General features: G+C 36.4%; 1 protein-coding gene across 4 annotated transcripts in view; it reads left to right on the top strand.

Moving 5' to 3' along the window:
* The window catches only part of LOC124431037 (homeobox protein SIX2-like), a 35,160-nt gene that overhangs the window by 13,134 nt on the left and 2,815 nt on the right, over positions 1–19,211 (top strand). For all 4 annotated transcript variants that reach the window (XM_046978399.1, XM_046978401.1, XM_046978397.1 and 1 more), the window contains one exon: positions 18,649–19,138. In XM_046978399.1, coding sequence (XP_046834355.1) covers positions 18,649–19,138 — 490 coding nt within the window. The remainder of the gene's footprint in view (positions 1–18,648; positions 19,139–19,211) is intronic.

Below are 19,211 nucleotides of genomic sequence, written 5' to 3'. Positions count from 1 at the left end.
TTATCGATGGAATTTAATTATATACACAGTAATCTTGACGAAATTGTTGTATTTATAACAAATAAATATAAACGATTAAATTCTATTAAAAAATTATAGACATTCGATTAACCCTTTTGAGTGCTGAATACTCTCTGCGTAAGCAAGCATTCATTATTAATGGTTTTGATCACTGTGAACGAAATACTTTTTTCGTTAATGTTAACTTCGTCGATAGGAATACGTAAAAAGCTTCGACTACTTAATTGATACGAGAATTAATTAATTATTTTATTTTCAATATATTAACATGTAAATCATATCTTAATTCGATACTATCTCAAATGCGAGAAATGGTCGAAAGAATTGATAAACGCATATATGCGTCCATAGTCACACAATGATCGCTTTTGTTAAACGCATATATGACGTCCACGTCACTCAAGGGGTTAATAAATAAATATAAACGATCAAATACTATTTAAAAAATTATAGATATTCGATTAACCCTTTTGAGTACTGAATAATCTCGGCAGAAGCAAGAAAGCGCTGGCAGTTTCGATCAATTGGGAAAGGAATACTTTTTTCGTTAATATTAATTTCATCGATTGAATATTCAAAAGTGTGACTATTTAAATGATACAAGAATTAATTAATTATTTTATTCTATATATTAACATGTAAATCGTATCTTAATCACTTTTCGGTACGATTTAATCGTGAAAAAATTGTGCATGAAATAACCATTTAATTTTTATTTCAAAAAATATGTTTCATATTACGATTTATACATATTGTTAATTAAAATTATATTATTTATTTGGATAGAATTGTGATTATCCATCCATTATGGTGTTTATTTTATAACTAACTAGTAAAAATATTTCAACAACTATTTCCTTTAGTAAAAGTATAATAATCGTTGTTTACACTTAATATTTACAAGAATGAAATCCGACTGACTAACAAAATTTGTTTGTGACTTGTATCTAGTAGTTCTAACGGTAAACAATATGTGATAATGATCTGTGATATTTACGAAAAGAAAGAGGATACGATATTATCAGATTCCAATACATTAAACATTTTTAACTGTATTAATTATTGTCATATTCAATAGTAATTGTAGTCACATGACGAGTGTTCAATTTGTTATTTTACCGCAAGGGATTAACTTGAAATTATCTCAAACGCGAGAAATGGTCGAAAGAATTGATAAACTATGGACGCATATATGCGTCCATAGTCACATACCGATTGCTTTCGTTAAACGTCATATATGCGTTCATGGCCTTCAAAGGATTAATAAATAAATAAATATAATACAAATCCTATTAAAAAGTTATAGATATTCGTTTAAGAAACGAACGTATTTTCGTGATTAATAATCATTCAATCGATAATACTATTAGTATTAGATTCTCGATGGTGTGCTTTCAAATGGTTTCCTTGTTTTATGAATGAACGAGAAGACTTTCTGCAAATAGAGTACTGCGCTTGCAGTAATAACGTTCTTCTTATCTAACCATAGAGGTTATATGGGAGTCATGACGACTTTTTTTCTTTTGGAAGTAACTCATCGATGCGAATAGTGGTTAGGACAGAGCTTATTTCTCCTGTATTTGCGAGAGAAATAGAAAAGAGAAGAAGGAGTTTGCCAAAGGGAGGAAGTGGGAAGCACCATCATGGTAAAGTCAGTCGGCACGGTATACACCACCACCGTACCACGTCACGCCACAAGAAACGTATCGAATTTCTTATGGCTTCTGTATATTCCCATGAACGAAAGCAAGCGAGGTCGAAAGCAAAAAAAAGGGAGAGAAAGAGAGAGAGAGAGAGAGAAAGAGAGACGGTCAGTCTAGAGAAAAAGAGAGAGAGAGAGAGAGAGAGAGAGAGAGAGAGAGAGAGAGAGAGAGAGAGAGAGACGAAGAGGATAAAGAAGAAGAAAGAGAGAAAGAGAGATAGTCTAGTGTCCTGCCAATAGCTTTTCGTGTACTGGTTGTTATAGTAGTAGAATATCCTGGATACGCCAGGACATCATTCCTGGCATATTAATTACAGGAAATCCCACAAAGCTTCCACCCCTACAACGCACGTTATATACTTTCATTGCTTGTCTTCCTTATCTCTCCCCCTTCCTCCTCTGTATCGACATAGAGACAATGTTTCATCAATCCCCCCCCCCCTCTCTTTCTAACTCACCTTCTCCATTCACCTCATCTTCTTTCCTATTTTATTACTATCCTCTTTATTATAGTACTGTATTCAATATTTGTTCAACGATCGCGTCTTTTTCATGAAAATGAAAATCATCGCTTTTAGAAACGACGTTTATACGTTCATTATAATGGTAATACGATTTTGATCTCTCATAGTGATCTATTATTAAAAAACAGACACTTAGTGATGGGTAACGCTTTTAAAGTCGCCATTCCTGTAGTTATTTTATATCGATGATGATAACGCACTAGTCCCGCGTTGTCCCTTGGGACAGGGGCGTCTTGTTGTGGGCGTCTGCCAACATACAAGAGACATCATATATCCAGTCCATGGTGGTATTAATTCTCCCTTGGGTATCTCCATTAAATCGTTTGACTTTTTTCACTTTGACGCCGCGTCGACTTTTCATTCAATTTCTTCCTCTATCATTTACACGTTTCTTATTAAAATATCGATGAAGTATTTTTTTTCCGTTCGTTATATCCAAATAGATCGTCATTTATATTCTAGATTTTTTGGAGAAAATTATATTGGAAAATTATTATAGGTAATTTACTTTTGGATCAAATGAAAGGAAAATCGATCATTATTCATGCTCTAAATTTCTCTGAGAAAATTATATTGGAAAATTTATTATAGAGATTTACTTTTGGACCAAACGAACGAACAATCGATCATTCTTTATATTTTAAATTTCTTAGATGAAAAATTATATTAGAAAATTGTTCTAACGATTTACTTTTAGATTAAATAACACGGTATCATGTAATGATTGTTTTAAACGATAATCGCAAAGTTTTTTTATCGCTTGAAAAATAAATAACACAAGGACCACGTCGTCTCGTATTTGTGATAAGAACACGAACGAACGGTCTAGACTCTTTAACGGCGCCATCTCAAATCTTCTGATCAGCATCTTTCATATCTTAACATTTTGAAAACAAAGTTGGACTCTTCCGTTAGCTTCGCACGTTTTATGTTATCGGATACTATCAGAGCTCAGTGCTGCTTATATGTATTGTTCTAGTGAACTCAGAACGTAGAGAGAAGACGCATTTTTAGAACGCAGCTTTAAGAGAGACAACGCATTGTCTTTTATTATTCCAATGATCTCTCATCCTCCTCTCTTCTTACTTTGTCCGTAGTATTCGTAGTTAGGTTCGTCGTATATTCTCTTCGTTTCTCCTCGGTCTTATACATTTCACGAAGTGTAGCTGTGTCTGCACTTTTTATTACAACGGAGGATGCTGAGACTTCTCTTTATCTCTGCAACGTAGAAACGTAAACAATTGAGTTATGCAGTCTCTCTCTCCCTCTCTCTCTCTCTCTCTCTCTTTTTCCCCTCCTTCTCTTCGAAGGAGGAACGATCTCCTCCACTCCCACACCCACCCCTTCTACCATCCCTCTCGTTCTTTGATTCTCTCTTATCTGATATACACATCAACATTTTCCATTTGTAATCTTTCTTTTTCATCTGACTCATATTCGATTCGCTGTAAAATCATCGATCCCACGAATGCTTCCGTTTGTTTTCCTGGAAGAAAATAAATTATCATTTATTATATATATGTATTTCATTGGTCCGTTATTGTTTTATAAAAAATAATTGAAAATAAGACAGAGAGAAAGAGAGAGAGAGAGAGAGAGAGAGAGAGATCTAAGTATACATTTAGTTGTTTACCTCTCTCTCTCTCTCTTTTTTTCTTTCATCCTTTAACAATTTTCATACTTGGAAATGGCCGATCCAGTTTTCTTTGTCCCAAGTCATGGTTACGATGCTTCCGAACACTTTTATTACCCTCTCAAAACATGTTATTCCTTCTGCATTTCCGTACCTTCAGTGATCTTCTCTGCAAAGTCCGATCCCGATCGGTCCGTTTCTTTTGACTTCAAGGGTTAAGAACAACATTAAGGATGCCAAAGATAAATAATGTTGAGACAGAGAGAGAAAGAAAGAAAGATGTTCCCTTTTTCTTTGTGAGATGCCGTCGATTTCAAATTTGGGCCCTTTTATTTTTGTTTTACGTCATGCTAAAATGAGAAAAGAAAAGTAATAATAATAGTAATAATAAATGGATACAAAATAATTATAATAATAATGATAAATTAAACTTCAACGTTTTTCTTGGGATAGCGCAAAGAAAAAAGTTAAGCGATAATCGCATTTAAAAATATTTATGAATGCATTCCAAAATCTGATATTATGTATGACACTTCTGTTGCATTTTTAATATTATAATCTTTGTTGTATTATGATCGTATGAAAATATTTTTAAATATATTATACTTTTATAATGTATCTCCTTTAACGCATTCATAATATCATTTTATTTACACACACACACGCGCGCGCGCGCGCGAACTTGAAAAATGATTCAATAAAAACTTTAAATTCAATATTTCTCAAAAAATCACATTATATCAGGTATTTAATCTATGCATTCAAATAAATGATTATTGGGATATTATGTAGTTAATGGACTATGTAGAATTAAACGATTCTTCAGCCATCTTCCGACGTGGCTTTCGTCTTCGTTGCAATCGATTTCTTGGCAGGATGAGCCATCGTTGAGTTATATGGGCATCATCGTAGTAGTCGTCGTCATTGTCGTCGTCGTCGTCGTCGTTGTCATCCTGCGTGGTCGTAGCAGCCAGTAATGGCTTCGCCGCGTTGTTCTCAGTGTCAACAAAAGTTTGCTAATGTACCCGTCCTACATAGACTCACCCTCACCCTCACCCTCACCAACGCCCTCTTAGTCTGTCTCGCTCTCTTATTCTCTCTCTCTCTCTTTCTCTCTCTTTCTTTATCCCTCTTTTACCATCAACTTCACCCTCATTTTCGTTTCATCCCCTTGTCTTCCTTGTCATTGGACTACGCAAACTGATCGAAAGGATCGCAATAGAGAGAGAGAGAGAGAGAGAGAGAGAGAGAGAGAGAGAGAGAGAGAGAGAGAGAGAGAGAGAGAGAGCCGCATTAATTTTTCTTTTTATTTTTTTTTCCTTTTTCTTTCTTTCTTGCTTCTTTTTTTTGTTTTGCTTCTCATAGTAATACAGCATATTTATAAAGCACGATCTCTCCTGTTACAATTCTTCTGTTTTCGACGGATAATGATTTTTCTTCTATTTCTTTCTTATTATATTCTCTGTCTTATCAGTTTTGATTCGGCTCGATTATTAGTAATTCTTTAAGCGACCATCAACGGTATTTACATTTAATTACGTTGAGACATCTTTATGGGAGACACAAAGAGATATAGGGGGGATGAGGGGTTGGAATGAGAGAAAAATGAAGTGGGCGCGGAAAAATGTGGAGAGGAGGGGAAAGGGATAGAAGGGATAAAATGAGGGTTGGGGGAGGGAGGGTTAAATCGAAGCTTTCAAGGAAGGGATAGAGAAGACGATAGATAGATAGCACTTCCCGGATGTAGAAAGGGACAGCTGTGTGCGAGGGCTGAGATAGAGCGAGAGAGAGGGAGAGAGAGAGAGAGAGAGAGAGAGAGAGAGAGAGGAGGTAGAATAGAGTGAGATAAAGATAGAAGTATTGAAAGGAAAAAAGTATAGGTTCTATCGAGAAGGGGGAGGAGAGAGAGAGAGAGAGACAGATAATAGTAGTCGGGTCCTTGCCAAGGGTTGGACGTGGGTGGCTGCACCAATATTGACTCTTCCTGAAAACCTAGGGAGTTTTGAGACCCTAACATAAGAGGGGCGAAAGCGAGAGAGAGAGAGAGAGAAAGTGTAGTAGTAGCTCTCGCTTTTTACCTCGCCATTCGTACGATACTTTTAAATGGCGCCTGCTTTACCACATTTTGCTCAGGAATTATTTTCTCTCAATTACAACTTTATACACTTTAATACGTTATAATTTGCAGTGATGTCAATTATGGTTACTATAAAGTTTCAATATCTTTAGGCAAAGGCCAACGAGTTATGAAATGAGTAATGAAGTTCCCGGGATCATTGATAAAAAAAAAAAAAAAAAAAAAAAAGATGAAAAAGAAAAAAAAAAGATAAATATATAAATAAATAAAAAGATAAAAAAAAAATATATTAGATGATCGTTGTATATAATATTAGGCAAGAAGTAGTAGCTGTGTATTATATTATTATGAAAGGATACGTAGAGACGTAGAGACGTAAAGAAAAAGCTATGATTCATCTTACATCGCGAAGAAAAACGTGCTCTCTGGAGAGTTGAACGCTAGATAGGTGAAACAGGGACGAGAGGTGTATCCTCTCTCTCCTCCCTCAGCGCGCTTTGGCTTTGATGGAAGTCGATCGGTGATATATCGTGGCTCCTCGACACATCGACTTTGATGGAAATCGATCTCGTGATCGTCGACGTATCGAAGGAATCGCGGTGGCAACCCACGCTACCGGTTGTGGCCATCCGGCTAGCCATTCTTCGAGCTATAACAGGAGTGTACTCTAGTCTCTCTCTCTCTCTCTCTTTCTCTCCTTGCTCTGGAACAGTAAAACTAAACTTCTTGCTTTTACCTTTGCGGGGATTCATCTTCTTGGCATAATTTCAATGTAAATTCTCTCCTATCGAGAAAACATATCGATATCCAAAAGTTTACATTTAAATGAACACAACAAAATTATGTTATGTATCATAATCTTTCATTAATACCATCATACTATCGTTAACGCGTTAAATAAGTATCCGATTGATTTTATTAGAAATCATCTTAATAATACCTATCATAAATATTTGTAGATAAAAGTTACAAGATAAATGTAATCATGCTCTTTCTCATTGGATGAGATATAATAGGTGTAAAACGTTTGTTAGAAAGTATATATAGAATTTTCGAAATGTCATCTCTCTCTCTCTCTCTCTCTCTCTCTCTCTCTCACTCTCTGAAAGAAATCTTACAAATATTTGTAATAAAGTTGTCAATATTGAATGACTATCGATGACATTCTCAACGTGTGTTAATCGAACAAGTTTTGGAAAACTTACTTTATCATCGATCGACATTTACATCATCATTACATTGATGTTTATGGGCTTTGAGTAAGTTTTAGTGTTTGCCGAATAAGGCTAACGTGTTGTCCAAGTCAGGCAAAAAAAAAGAGAGAGAAAGAGAGAGAGAGAGAGAGAGAGAGAGAAATTCGTATGTACATATCGTTCTCGTGCCGCTGACGTCCCCAAAATAGCTACGAACACTGTGTCCCGTGAAGTAGGAACGACACACTGTATAGAGGCAGAGGCGGCGGCGGCGGCAGCGGCAGCATCAGCAAGCAGCAGCTTCAGCAGCGCCTGGTTTACGGTTACAGCATGCACGGTGTCTGAGTAGCGCGCTCTGCGTGTCTGAAACCAGAGAACCCTATCTTGTCAACGTGTCTCGCGGACCGCGCCGATGACATCCACAAACCATTCCGCGAACACAGAAGACCTACCTCCAAACGTTTCCCATTTGTCGTTTCCTTTGGATTTTCCAAATGAGCACCAGTCGATCATTGAAATTTTCTTTGAATTTGTTTCTAGAAAAAGAAGAAGAAAAAAACGACGAAGTAGAAGGTTTAAAAAGCTCGTGATATTTTTTCATTGTTCGATAAAATTATCCTCTTCTTTTTCTTTTTTTTTTCTTTTTTTTTTTTCTTTTTTTTTTTTAACTAACTTCCTTAATAATCCAAAGTTGGCTAAAGGAAATAGTAGGCGTTGACCTTAACGTTTCGATCAATCAAGATCTTAACACTGGCGTCGTCTTGGCCTAGTTATGTCATCGTCTTTGGGTCGACGTTCAAAAGACTATCTCAAAGTGACAGAAGATATTGGACCAAAATAACCCACGTGGTGTTACTCTTTCGGTGACTTTGTCTATACTTCAAAACTGATGACATCATATGGCCTAGAGAATCATACAATGGTTATAATACCCCAGGATATAAGCTAATACATTTCTTGTAATTATATCATTCCTCAATTTCATCATGTTATTAGAATAACACAACTAGTATCGATCACATACGAATGTTTATCGTTATATATTCACCATATCTTGTTGCGTTACATCAAAAATACATGGTGGATTTATATTAAATATCTATTTCGTTCATATTGCAAATTCCCAATCGTAATGTACTCTTTATCAAATTCATTATAACATCTGATAATATTATAACATTGTTCGGTACGAAAGTCTCTCGCATGTGGGACAGTGCGTTTGGAACAGATTACATTCGACGATGCACAATTCCAGAAAGATTGAGAGAGGGAACGACCAGGTGAGGAATGGAGAAGAGAGGAGAGGACCGTGCATGCACAACAGTAAAAAAAGAAAAAGAAAGAAAGAAAGAAAGAGAGAAGAGAGAGGAAAGGGAAAAAAAGATTACAGTACACACGTCGCGACGGTGAATGTGCATTTGTGAGGACGCGTGGTCCAGGGTCTCTTCCGGCGGGAGAGAAAGAGAGAAAGAGGGGAATGGGGTGCGAAGGGGAATGGAAGGGAAGGTCGGCAATCCCCTTTTTCGTCGAAAAAGGGAGGACGACGACGACGACGACGACGACGGGACCGGCCATGTTGGGTTTTGCCTCGGCCATTTTTCGGACTTGGGAGAACAAAAAAGGCGAATAGGGCTCTCTCTCTCTCTCTTTCTCAATCTCTCTTCCCCTCCGTGGAAAGCCGCTTTAAAGAAGACCACGTCAAATCTGACAGGCCACGCGAGGGAGAAAGAAGGGAGGCCACATATGCGCACGTTAAGGACCAAAAGGGCCCGCCTCGTGCGGAGTCTCGTCATGAAAAAGAACAATCCTCTACTCTCTCTTTCTCTTTGCTTCATCTTCGTCTCTTCTCCTTCTTCTTCTTCTTCTGCCTCTCCTTCTCCACCACTACCTCTTCTTCTCCCTTTCCCCATCGTTGCTTATGTACCTCGTCTCTTTTTTAGAAGCGAATAAGGGGACAGAGGGGGCATTCATTCATGCACGCACATTCCCAGAATTTACTTCGTGTACGGATGGATGATGATGATGATGATGATGCCGATGATCATCATCATCATGCGTGTTTGTGTGTGTTGTGTGTGTTTGTGTTCCCCATCGACGCATATATGTATAATTCGAACGATCGCCGATATGATGACGATGATGATGATGATGATGATGATGTTGATGTTGTTTTTCTTTGCTCCTACGTCTGGCTAGTAAGATAAATTATTTTTGATTTTTCCTTTTATCTTCGTCGTAAATTTGCGTATTATTTGTTTTGCTAAGAACGATAGATAGGCGATAATTTAAATCAAACACACGTCGTCCGATTATTATTATTGTTATTATTGTTATTATTGTTATTATTTAAGTGAGTCCAATGTAACCATTAAATCTTTGGATTTAATTTACTATCTTTTTCTTCATTTTTTTTTCTCTTTTTTTTTCTTGTTTGTTTTAAATAATTCGTTGCTTGTTTTAACTGCGTGAATAAAGGAGAAAGAGGATCATTGAGCAATTCTAATATTCTTTCGTTAAGAGATGTATCCTTACACCATTGAATTGTTTTCTCCGAACGCTATGAAGCTTTGCTCTATATGGGGAGGGGGGAGGGTGGAAGGGAAAAAAGAAAAAATCTATCCAGACTCGTTGAAAATATGACACTCTTTGACAGTGAGACATATCGAGGTACGGATTATTAAGCTCGCTGATTATAATTATATAACGAAAGTTTGTAGGTTTGATATGATTGATTCATTTGATGAATCAATGTTCCTAAAACAGAAAATGATTTGAAATAGCACAAATGGGTGTTGGGGGAGGGGGCTGATGGAATTGCGTATTGCGTTTTATTTAGAGCAAGTTAATTTGGATCTGATCCTGATGGGATCGTATGCGTTTTCATACTCTAAGGCAATGAGAGAGAGAGAGAGAGCGAGAGAGAGAGAGAGAGAGAGAGAGAGAGAGAAGTATTATAACTTGTATTCTGACGGAGTAACAAACATCCTTGAACGAACGAACGAACGAATGAACGAACGAACGAACGAACGAACAAATGAGAATCTTCTTCGTAACTGTCTCCAAGTTTTTAGGCTATACGATGAGGAAATTCATGTCAGAGTAGAGGAAATTGCATGTCGCCCAGAAGACATTAAAGCAAATATTCCTTGAGACAGATCTCTACCAAAGAAATCTCGTCCATCTCGTCAGAGTTTGCACAATAGTGCCAGATGACTTAATCGTATAATATCGAGGCTATCCGACTTAACGGCTAGTGATGGTTCCTTGAGGCCAGACTAATCTCTTTATCCTCTCCTAATTTTATCTATAATATAATTTTTTTTTTTTTTTTCTAATTTAATGCTTTAGCACGAACTAAACACATATCCCTTGATAATAAATGTTTCTTCCATCCTTTTCAAAATCTTATAAAAGCAAATATTTTGAGAGAGAGAGAGAGAGAGAGAGAGAGAGAGAGAGAGAGAGAGAGAGAGAGAGAGAGAGAGAGAGAGAGAGAGAGAGAGAGAGACTTTATAACGTTTAATCGTTGATAGTTTTATTTAATTCCTCTCTAGAAAGTCGATGGTATTAAATACTAATAAAAATGAAGATATTCTTAGGGTTTATTTCAAATTTTGTTCTAATGCGCTTATAATGGATTTATAAAAGATGCCTGTATTAGAGAGATGATTCGTTTATAGATGAAAATTTATCACCGGTGATAAATGTTTTTAATTGTTACACTCAATCTATGCGAAACCTATTTATATGAGTACCTTTAACAGATAATATGGAAGAGATATAAAAGCGTGGCAGCGCCGAACATATATATATATATCTTATATATATATAAGACGTTTCGAGAGCCATCTCCGAGTTTTACGGTGCGCATTTTGCCTTCTCAACGAGAGAATACAAGAAGAAGGAGGAGGTTGAGGAGAAGGAGGAGGAAAAGGAGGAGGGGGAGGAAGAGGGAATCTAAACGACGTCTGGCACGAAAACTCGTATTCCCTGGCACGTTCTTCCTCGTGCGTGTGTGCTCTTTGGCATACGCATTCCTACGTGCAATTCCTGTTGAATAACGTCAAATCAGTCAGATATAACGCCATGGCGCGCCATTCATTTCCTTGCCGATCTTCAAGTACTACTTACATGTTACTGCCAAAGTAGAGACTGGCTCGGTAACTTTTCAAATTGTTATAAATGTTTGTATATATATATATATATATATATATATATATATATATATATATATATATATATCATGAATTATTGTTCTTCTTCATTTAATTTTGCTATTAAATTTTCATATATTTCGATCTAGAATAAAAATATCGTTTATTTATGATAAAAAAAAACAAAAAATTCATTCATTCATTAAATTATAAAAATATAACAATTTCCATATATATATGAGAAATTTATAAATGCCTTTGATTGAAAAAGAACACACAGAGAGAAAAAAATAATAATAAAAATTGGTAAGAAAGTTAAAGATATTAACGAGACAATGGAGTAGATATCTATCCTTTGGGAAGGACTACCGAGTGGCAGGTTCACCTTAATCCGGATTAAAGAATTCTAAAACACCAAAAGCGTTTTAACATTTTCTCTCTCTCTCTTTCTCTCTCTCGATTCTTCTGCGTGTTGTTTGACCGCCAAGTTTCTGGCGTTTTTACCTGTTTCTTTCGAAAGTAACTTAGTTTTCCTGTCAAAATTGAAAAACCGATGCGAGTTAACTGATTCGTATGATAAATAATGCGATTTAACATAGGATTATTCACAGGTAGTTATCATCATTTACTATACATATACCTTTTGGCAACGTTAATTCCCTTCCCCTGCCCATCCTCCAGATTATAAGACTAAGAATAGGAGGAATATTTGTTTGTTAAAATCGGCAAAAAACAAAAAAAGAAATTCGGAATAATATTCGAGCAATATTCTTTTGACGTTTCGCAAGAGAATGCGAATAGACATGGAGGAGGAGGAGGAGGAGGAGGAGGGAAGAAATTGTTCGTTCAGGTAAAAGGAAAATGGAAAAGGAACCACGGGCACACGAGGTCTAGGATCAGGAGATGAGTCCTGCGGAGTTTGTAAACAGAAGTTAGCTCGAATGTGTACACGGTAGAGAGAGACTATTCCCTTCCCATTATCTTAGACCAAAGAAATTCTTCCGTATCTGGTTATGGAATCAGCTGCTGCTGTTGCTGCTACTGCTCTTGCTGTGGTGATGTTTCTACTGGTACTCGTAGAGAGGCTCACCTGCCGTGCATAGGTAAAAAGAGAGGAGGAAGTTTGTTTCTCTTTCACCCTCTCTCTTTTTCGTATAGTCCAGATCTTTAGAGAGGTATGCTCAAGAAAAAATTCTCCATATTTCTCTACGGTTATAGCGACAAACAAGAGAACCAATTTTTAAGTTTACTTTCCTTCCTATAAGAATCATATGTGATGCACCTTTTTTCTCTCTCCTCTCCCCTCTCTCTCTTTCTCTCTTAGTAGTCCTCTTCTACTTTAAAAGGTTTATCCTGTTATATGGTGTATTAAAGTCGTGACAATCTCTCTGTGGGACCTGTGTATGCTGTTAAATCCTATGGGAAAAGAAAAGAAATAAGCGTGAAAAAGAGATCTACTACTACTACTGTTACTACACTACTACTGCTACCAGTACTACTCATTACACTATTACTACTACTACAACAAACTACTATTATTACTACTACTACTACAACTAACTACTATTACTACACTACTCCTACTACCATTATTACTCATTACACTAATACTACACTACTCCTACTACCATTATTACTCATTACACTATTACTACACTACTACTACTACCATTACTACTCATTACACTGTTACTACTACTATTATCACTACTACTCATTACACTATTACTACTACTACTACCACTACTACTCATTATACTATTACTACTACTATTACTCACTACACTATTACTACTACTGCTGCTACTACTACTACTCACTACACTATTACTACTACTACTACTACTATTAGTACATTACTACTACTATTGCTACTAGTACTACTATTACTACTACTACTGCTATTGATACTACTACTATTACTACTACTGCTATTGATACTACTACTGATACTACTACTACTACCTTACATTGGTCAAGTGAAAACAAATGACTTGATAAGCATATTGCTGCTTATCATATACTAACCACTACTCCTTCCTCCCCTAGTGTTATTTTATTAATCCTAGAGAGGGCGTCTGATATGGAAGCTAAAATGAATATCAATGTTATCAGGTTTCAAAGGAGCTTCATACAACTATATAATATATAATACCACTGACACGATTCAATTCGCTGCTCAATTATCACTTAAAATTAATCGTCTTGGCAGCATCGATTCAAACAGTTGACAACATAGTACGTAGAGGGTCACCCATCTTCTTTCTTACTCTTCTCCTTCACCTCCTCCATCTTCTTCTTCTTCTTCCAACCTTCTCTTTTCGTTCTCAAGCGGAGTCTAATAATATTGTCTCGCGTTTCTAACGCAGCAAGGAGCGCAATCGGATCGCATCTCGACCAGAATAGAAGTCGAAATCTCTGATCTCTCTCTCTCTCTCTTTGTTTGTCTATCTCTTTCATTCCCTTAACTCTCTTGGCTACCATTCTACAACTTTCTATCTGCTTGACTTTACTAGAGAAGTCTTTAGACAAAAATGTCAAAATACTCTGTTGGAGGATTTCGATCTTTCATCGTCTCTCTCTCTCTCTCTCTCTCTCTCTCTCTCTCTCTCTCTCTCTCTCTCTCTCTCTCTCTCTCTCTCTCTCTCTCTCTCTCTCTCTCTCTATCTTTCTGTCTCTTTCTCTTTCTCTTGCTCTATCATTATTTTCTTAATAATTTAATTGATACATACTGAAATATAAAAATAGATTTATAAATAAAATTGTTCCGCATGAGCATTGAATTCTTTGAAAAACAAAAGAGAAAAACAGAAACGAAGAAACAAAAGGAAACAAAATAGATGTAATCGGTATATCAGATCTAAAAGATTAGTACGGTCGTATTTTGTTGAAACAGAAATTATTGGAGAAAGTTTTTGTATTGTGTGACATATATAGAAGTATAAAAGTAAGTAAGTCCGATAACGTTCGCATGTAAGAAACATGAACGCGGCGTTAGATGGGATTAGTATAATTGGTAATTTCATTTCTGGATAAATTTCTGACCATAACACAAGTCCTCTTTTCTTCTCTTCTTCCACCTCTTCTTCCTCACCTCCTCTCTTCTTCTCTCTTCTCCTGCAAAATGAGATGCTATCGGATCGCACGATTCCCACTAATTCGCGTCTAAGTTTATATCGCTTGGGACACGCCAAGAGAGTAGGGGAACACTCTTGAGATAACATCTCCCTTTTCTCTCTCTCTCTCTCTCTCTCTCTCTCTCTCTCTCTCTCTCTCTCTCTCTCTCTCTTTCCTTCCCCCTTCCTCTCTTGCAGGGAGAAATCTCCTCGTAAAATCGGATTATATCGGTTCTGTCGCCCCCTTGCGTTGTCCTACACTTTATTCGAACCTGTTCGCGATATCGTCCAAAAGAGAGTAAGAAAGAAAGAAGGAGAGAGAGAGAGAGAGAGAGAGAGAGAGAGAGAGAGAGAGAGTCGACCTTGGGGGTCAAAGTTGTGAAGATCCCTCGTAATGTTCTCCTCTCTTGTTAAATCTTCCATCCAATTTCTCTACTCCCAAAGGGTGATAAATATTCGGTAATCGTGTATCACACTGCGCCAACATGTGTGCTCTTTCTTCCATGCTTCCTTTACTTATTTTAGATGTGGAAATAAATTAATTTGTTTGATCAAAACATACACACATATATATATATATATATAAAAATTTATATTTGATTATAGAAAATGGATTTTTCAATTGTTCATCTATAAAACATGACGATTATAGTTTTCGTATTATTTTTTTTTCTTTTTCTTTTATTTCTTTCTTTTTTTTTCTATTTTTATTTTTAATATTTTCATTCTACATGTACCTCGTTTATTAACAATGAACATTTCTTATTTGATAACTCGAACAAATCGTTATGCTCGATTGAACTTAGAAATGTTATTGTTTTTATAAACTTAACGATTAAAAAAATCAAGTACCTAAGTCTTCGATCATTATCTCTCTTTCTCTCTCTTTCTCTCTCTTTCTCTCTCTTTCCTCAACTCTGCCGAGAAATTATTATAACTAATCGTATTTCTACATCTTCTTATGCCATAAAATCTCTATCAGGGATTTAAATCACTCCTCGAGCTTCGCCATTACCTGAAAATTAAATGTATAATTTAAGTTTTCTTTTTTTTTCTTCTTTCTTTCTTCTTTCTTCTTTCTTTCTTTTTTTCGTAACATCGAATCGTATAAAGAAAGTTGACGTGAAACGCGAATAAAAGTACAAAAAATATAATGCAGGATTAGATGCTGCCCTAGAAATTGTATTAATCAAATTGATTATATATTATTATAGATCATTAATTGGTAAAGTATTTTATTTTTATTATTATAATTATAATTATTATTATTATTATTATTATTATTATTATTATTATTTTATTTCTTTTTTGCTTTCTAAGGAGAAAAAGAATAAAAATAAAAGATGAAAGAAAAATGGATAGTTTAGAAAGAAAAAGTCAATATTGATGATTCTTTTTCTGTGTTCTTCTTTTTCTTAAGTTTGTCCAGGGTGGGGGGGAGTGGTGATAGTGATAGTAGTAGTAGTAATAGTAGTAGTAGTAGTAGTAGTAGTAGGTGTCTCATGGAACGAGCACGAAATAAATGTCTCCTACACGCGATGAGTCACAAATCCTAATGAAAATAATAATGCCCGAAAGAGCTTCGTTCTTTCCGTTGGCTTGGTGCAATGCGGATAAATTTACTGCGCGATCCTTGGACGGATAAGGCATACCTGGGGACACCTCCGTCGGGTTATAGGCTCTGCTATACAACGGGTGGCATGAAACTTGCGTCTCCAAAAGACACCAGCAAGAGCACGCACAACTACTACCATCACGATCATCATCAGTTTTACAAACACCACCGAACAACTTTTGCTATCTTTTTCTCTTTCTCTCTTCTGTCTTTTCTCTGTCTCTCTTCTGTCTCTCTTGTTCACATGTAGGGATCTCATCTCCTCGGCACAAGAGTCTCCTGGAAATAATTCTTCTCTGAACGTCCTATCCAAGAGTGGGACCGTACGACGAGATTTTCACCTGCCGAACAGATTTATCGTGCTTGCGTCTTTCCCCGTCTTCTTCGACCTGAACCATCCCTAAAACCAACCACGTTCAACGTCGTTAATTTTATTCTTTTTTTTTTCTTTTTTATTTTCTTCCTCTTCTTGTTCTCTCTCTCTCTCTCTCTCTCTCTCTCTCTCTCTCTCTCTCTCTCTCTCTCTCTCTCGTGGGATCTTCGACGAATCGCATCCTAACATCTCGTTTCCATCGCGGACACCACCAGCGGTGGTGGATTCCAGAATTTGAATTTTAACGAAGACACAAGCGATAGCTCGTCATGAAATTTCTTTTAGAGTCTTTGATTCCGTAAATCTGTAAACGGTTCGCATTTGCCATGCGTGTCGCCTCCATGCTGGGACCTTTTTAAAATCTGTGATGATTCGATCAATTAATTAACTCGTTTCATACATACAGAAATCAAGATTCAAAAATTTCATTCATTGTTGTTGTTATTATTATTGTTATTATTATTATTATTATTATTATTATTATTATTATTATTATTATTATTATTATTATTATTATTATTATTATTATTATTATTATTATTATTATTATTATTGTTATTATAATATTCGAGGATGGATGGATGGATGGATGGATGGATCGGTCGATCTTCGTGTTTTTGGCTGCACCGAAAGTGCATATGTCGTCGTAATATTCCTCTCTTCTGGCACTATTTTGTCAATCATTCTTAAAGCTCGCGCGTTTACAACACGTTTCTGTATACGTGCCAGTAATAATAAAACTCGATCTATAATTTCCCCTCGTAATATTTATATTCAAGATCGCCAATCAATTATTATTTGGATGATTTGATAGAAAATAAATTATCATGATGGAATATTTCTATATTTTTGACTTGTGTGTCACTTAGTAAATTTATTACTTCATTACGACTTTGTGTCTCCTCGACATCATTTAAATTTTCCTTCCTCTCTGCTCCCTCCCTAATCCCTTATAACTCCCCAACCCCCTCATTCTCTCTCAGCACAATAAATATAAATTCGTTTGAAATCAAATTATCCTTGATAGTAGAAGCGATTATATTTAAACAAATGACTCTTCATGTTATTTCTCTGTCTCTTTTTTTTTCCTTCTTTTTTTTTTTTTTTTTTTGGAATAAAATTTAACACGTCAAGTTTGTAAGATAGTGTCATTCATTAACCAAACGAATCATCCTCCATTTTTATTCCTCAATGAGAATCGCAAGCTCTCTCTCTCTCTCTCTCTCTCTCTCTCTCTCTCTCTCTCTCTCTCTCTCTCTCTCTCTGTCTATCTTATCAATTGGCAGTAGCATCTAAGGTTGATTCTGGAGACCGGTTCTTGAAACACCCCGTAGACAAGTGTCGAGGCACTTGCGACAGAGCCGTATCGCGGCGGGCATGTCTAAACGACTTGTAAAACAAGTGCTTAACGATTGCTCGTGTACCTGGATGCGCGAAGGAGCGCGAGGAAAAGAATGTAGAAGAAGAGAAGGACGGAAAGAATATAAGAAAGGCAGAAAGAGAAAGAGAAAGAGAGAGAGAGAGAGAGCAGTCAGCCAGCCACGAAGCCAGGAACTTCGGGTCCCACGTGTTTCGAGACTTCGAGGAGGTCCAGCTTGCTAAATTGAGTTTACGAGATGTCCAAAGTGCCTCTCTCTTTTTTTTTCTTCGTCTCTTCGTTTCGTTGTTCCATTCCCTTCTCTCTCTCTCTCTCTCTCTCTCTCTCTCTCTCTCTCTCTCTCTCTCTCTCTCTCACATAGACACGTACATGTATATACCACATGTACACTTTGCGATTTCTCTCTCTCTCTCTCTCTTTTTTTTCTTTCTATATACCCTTAATTCACAAGTACACGGGATTCAAGTACCCTTTTCTTCGTATTTTACACACGGACAACGGTATTATCTTATTCGATATTATTTCGATACTTTCTACATTCTCCCCGTTCGGATTCATTGCTGATCACACATGGGTTCTGCGTTTCGCGTTACTATCTTGGATTCTCCTTGAATAATACTTACACATTCACAATTACTCTTTTAAATGTTAATTTTTAAATAATATAATCTAATAAGAATAAGATCGTTTTGAAAATTATTTTCTCTCTCTCTCTCTCTCTCTCAATATATATATATATATATATATATATATATATATATATATATAAATTATACATAGAACAGACTTTTAAAATGTCTAGATGCAAGAATTAATGTAAATTTTATACAAGGATTTTTTTTCTTTGCTTTTTTTTTTCCAGCGGTCAAAGGGAAGACAAAACCCATGGTGGTGGTCTTGGTGACTCAAGTAGCGAGTCTGGCGACGAAGCCAAAAGACAATCCGTCGTTCAGCAACAACAGCAACAACAACAACAACCGTCGGCTTGTGCCGTTCAACAGCAACAACAACAACAACAACAACAACAACAAATGGTTGAACACCAACAAACGTCTAGTATGTACCAATTACCACCTCCCGCTGCGGTCTCAAGTCCTCACTCCTATCATCAGACTCACGGCACAAGTCTGAGTCATCCGCATACACCCACCCATCATATGCAACATCATGACACCAGCAGCGAGAGTGGCGACGACAAGAGAAACCTCCATCATCAGTTGCAACATCATCTTCAGGTTGGTGCACATGGTACCCATGGTCTTGTTCATCCAACGGCGACCTTACCACCGCCGCCGCCAAGCTGTGCTCAACAGAAGAGCCAACTTGATTATATGCAGTATTATAGCCCTCAGGTAATAACTCATCTTAGGTTTTTATAGTTGCAGAATTGTATGGATATTAAAGCAAATTTATCTACGGTTACAT

This window comes from Vespa crabro, chromosome 20, assembly GCF_910589235.1.
Source record: "Vespa crabro chromosome 20, iyVesCrab1.2, whole genome shotgun sequence".
In the NCBI taxonomy this organism is placed as follows: domain Eukaryota; kingdom Metazoa; phylum Arthropoda; class Insecta; order Hymenoptera; family Vespidae; genus Vespa; species Vespa crabro.
The sequence above is the reverse complement of the archived record's forward strand: the minus strand, read 5'-3'. Positions and strand labels throughout refer to the sequence as shown.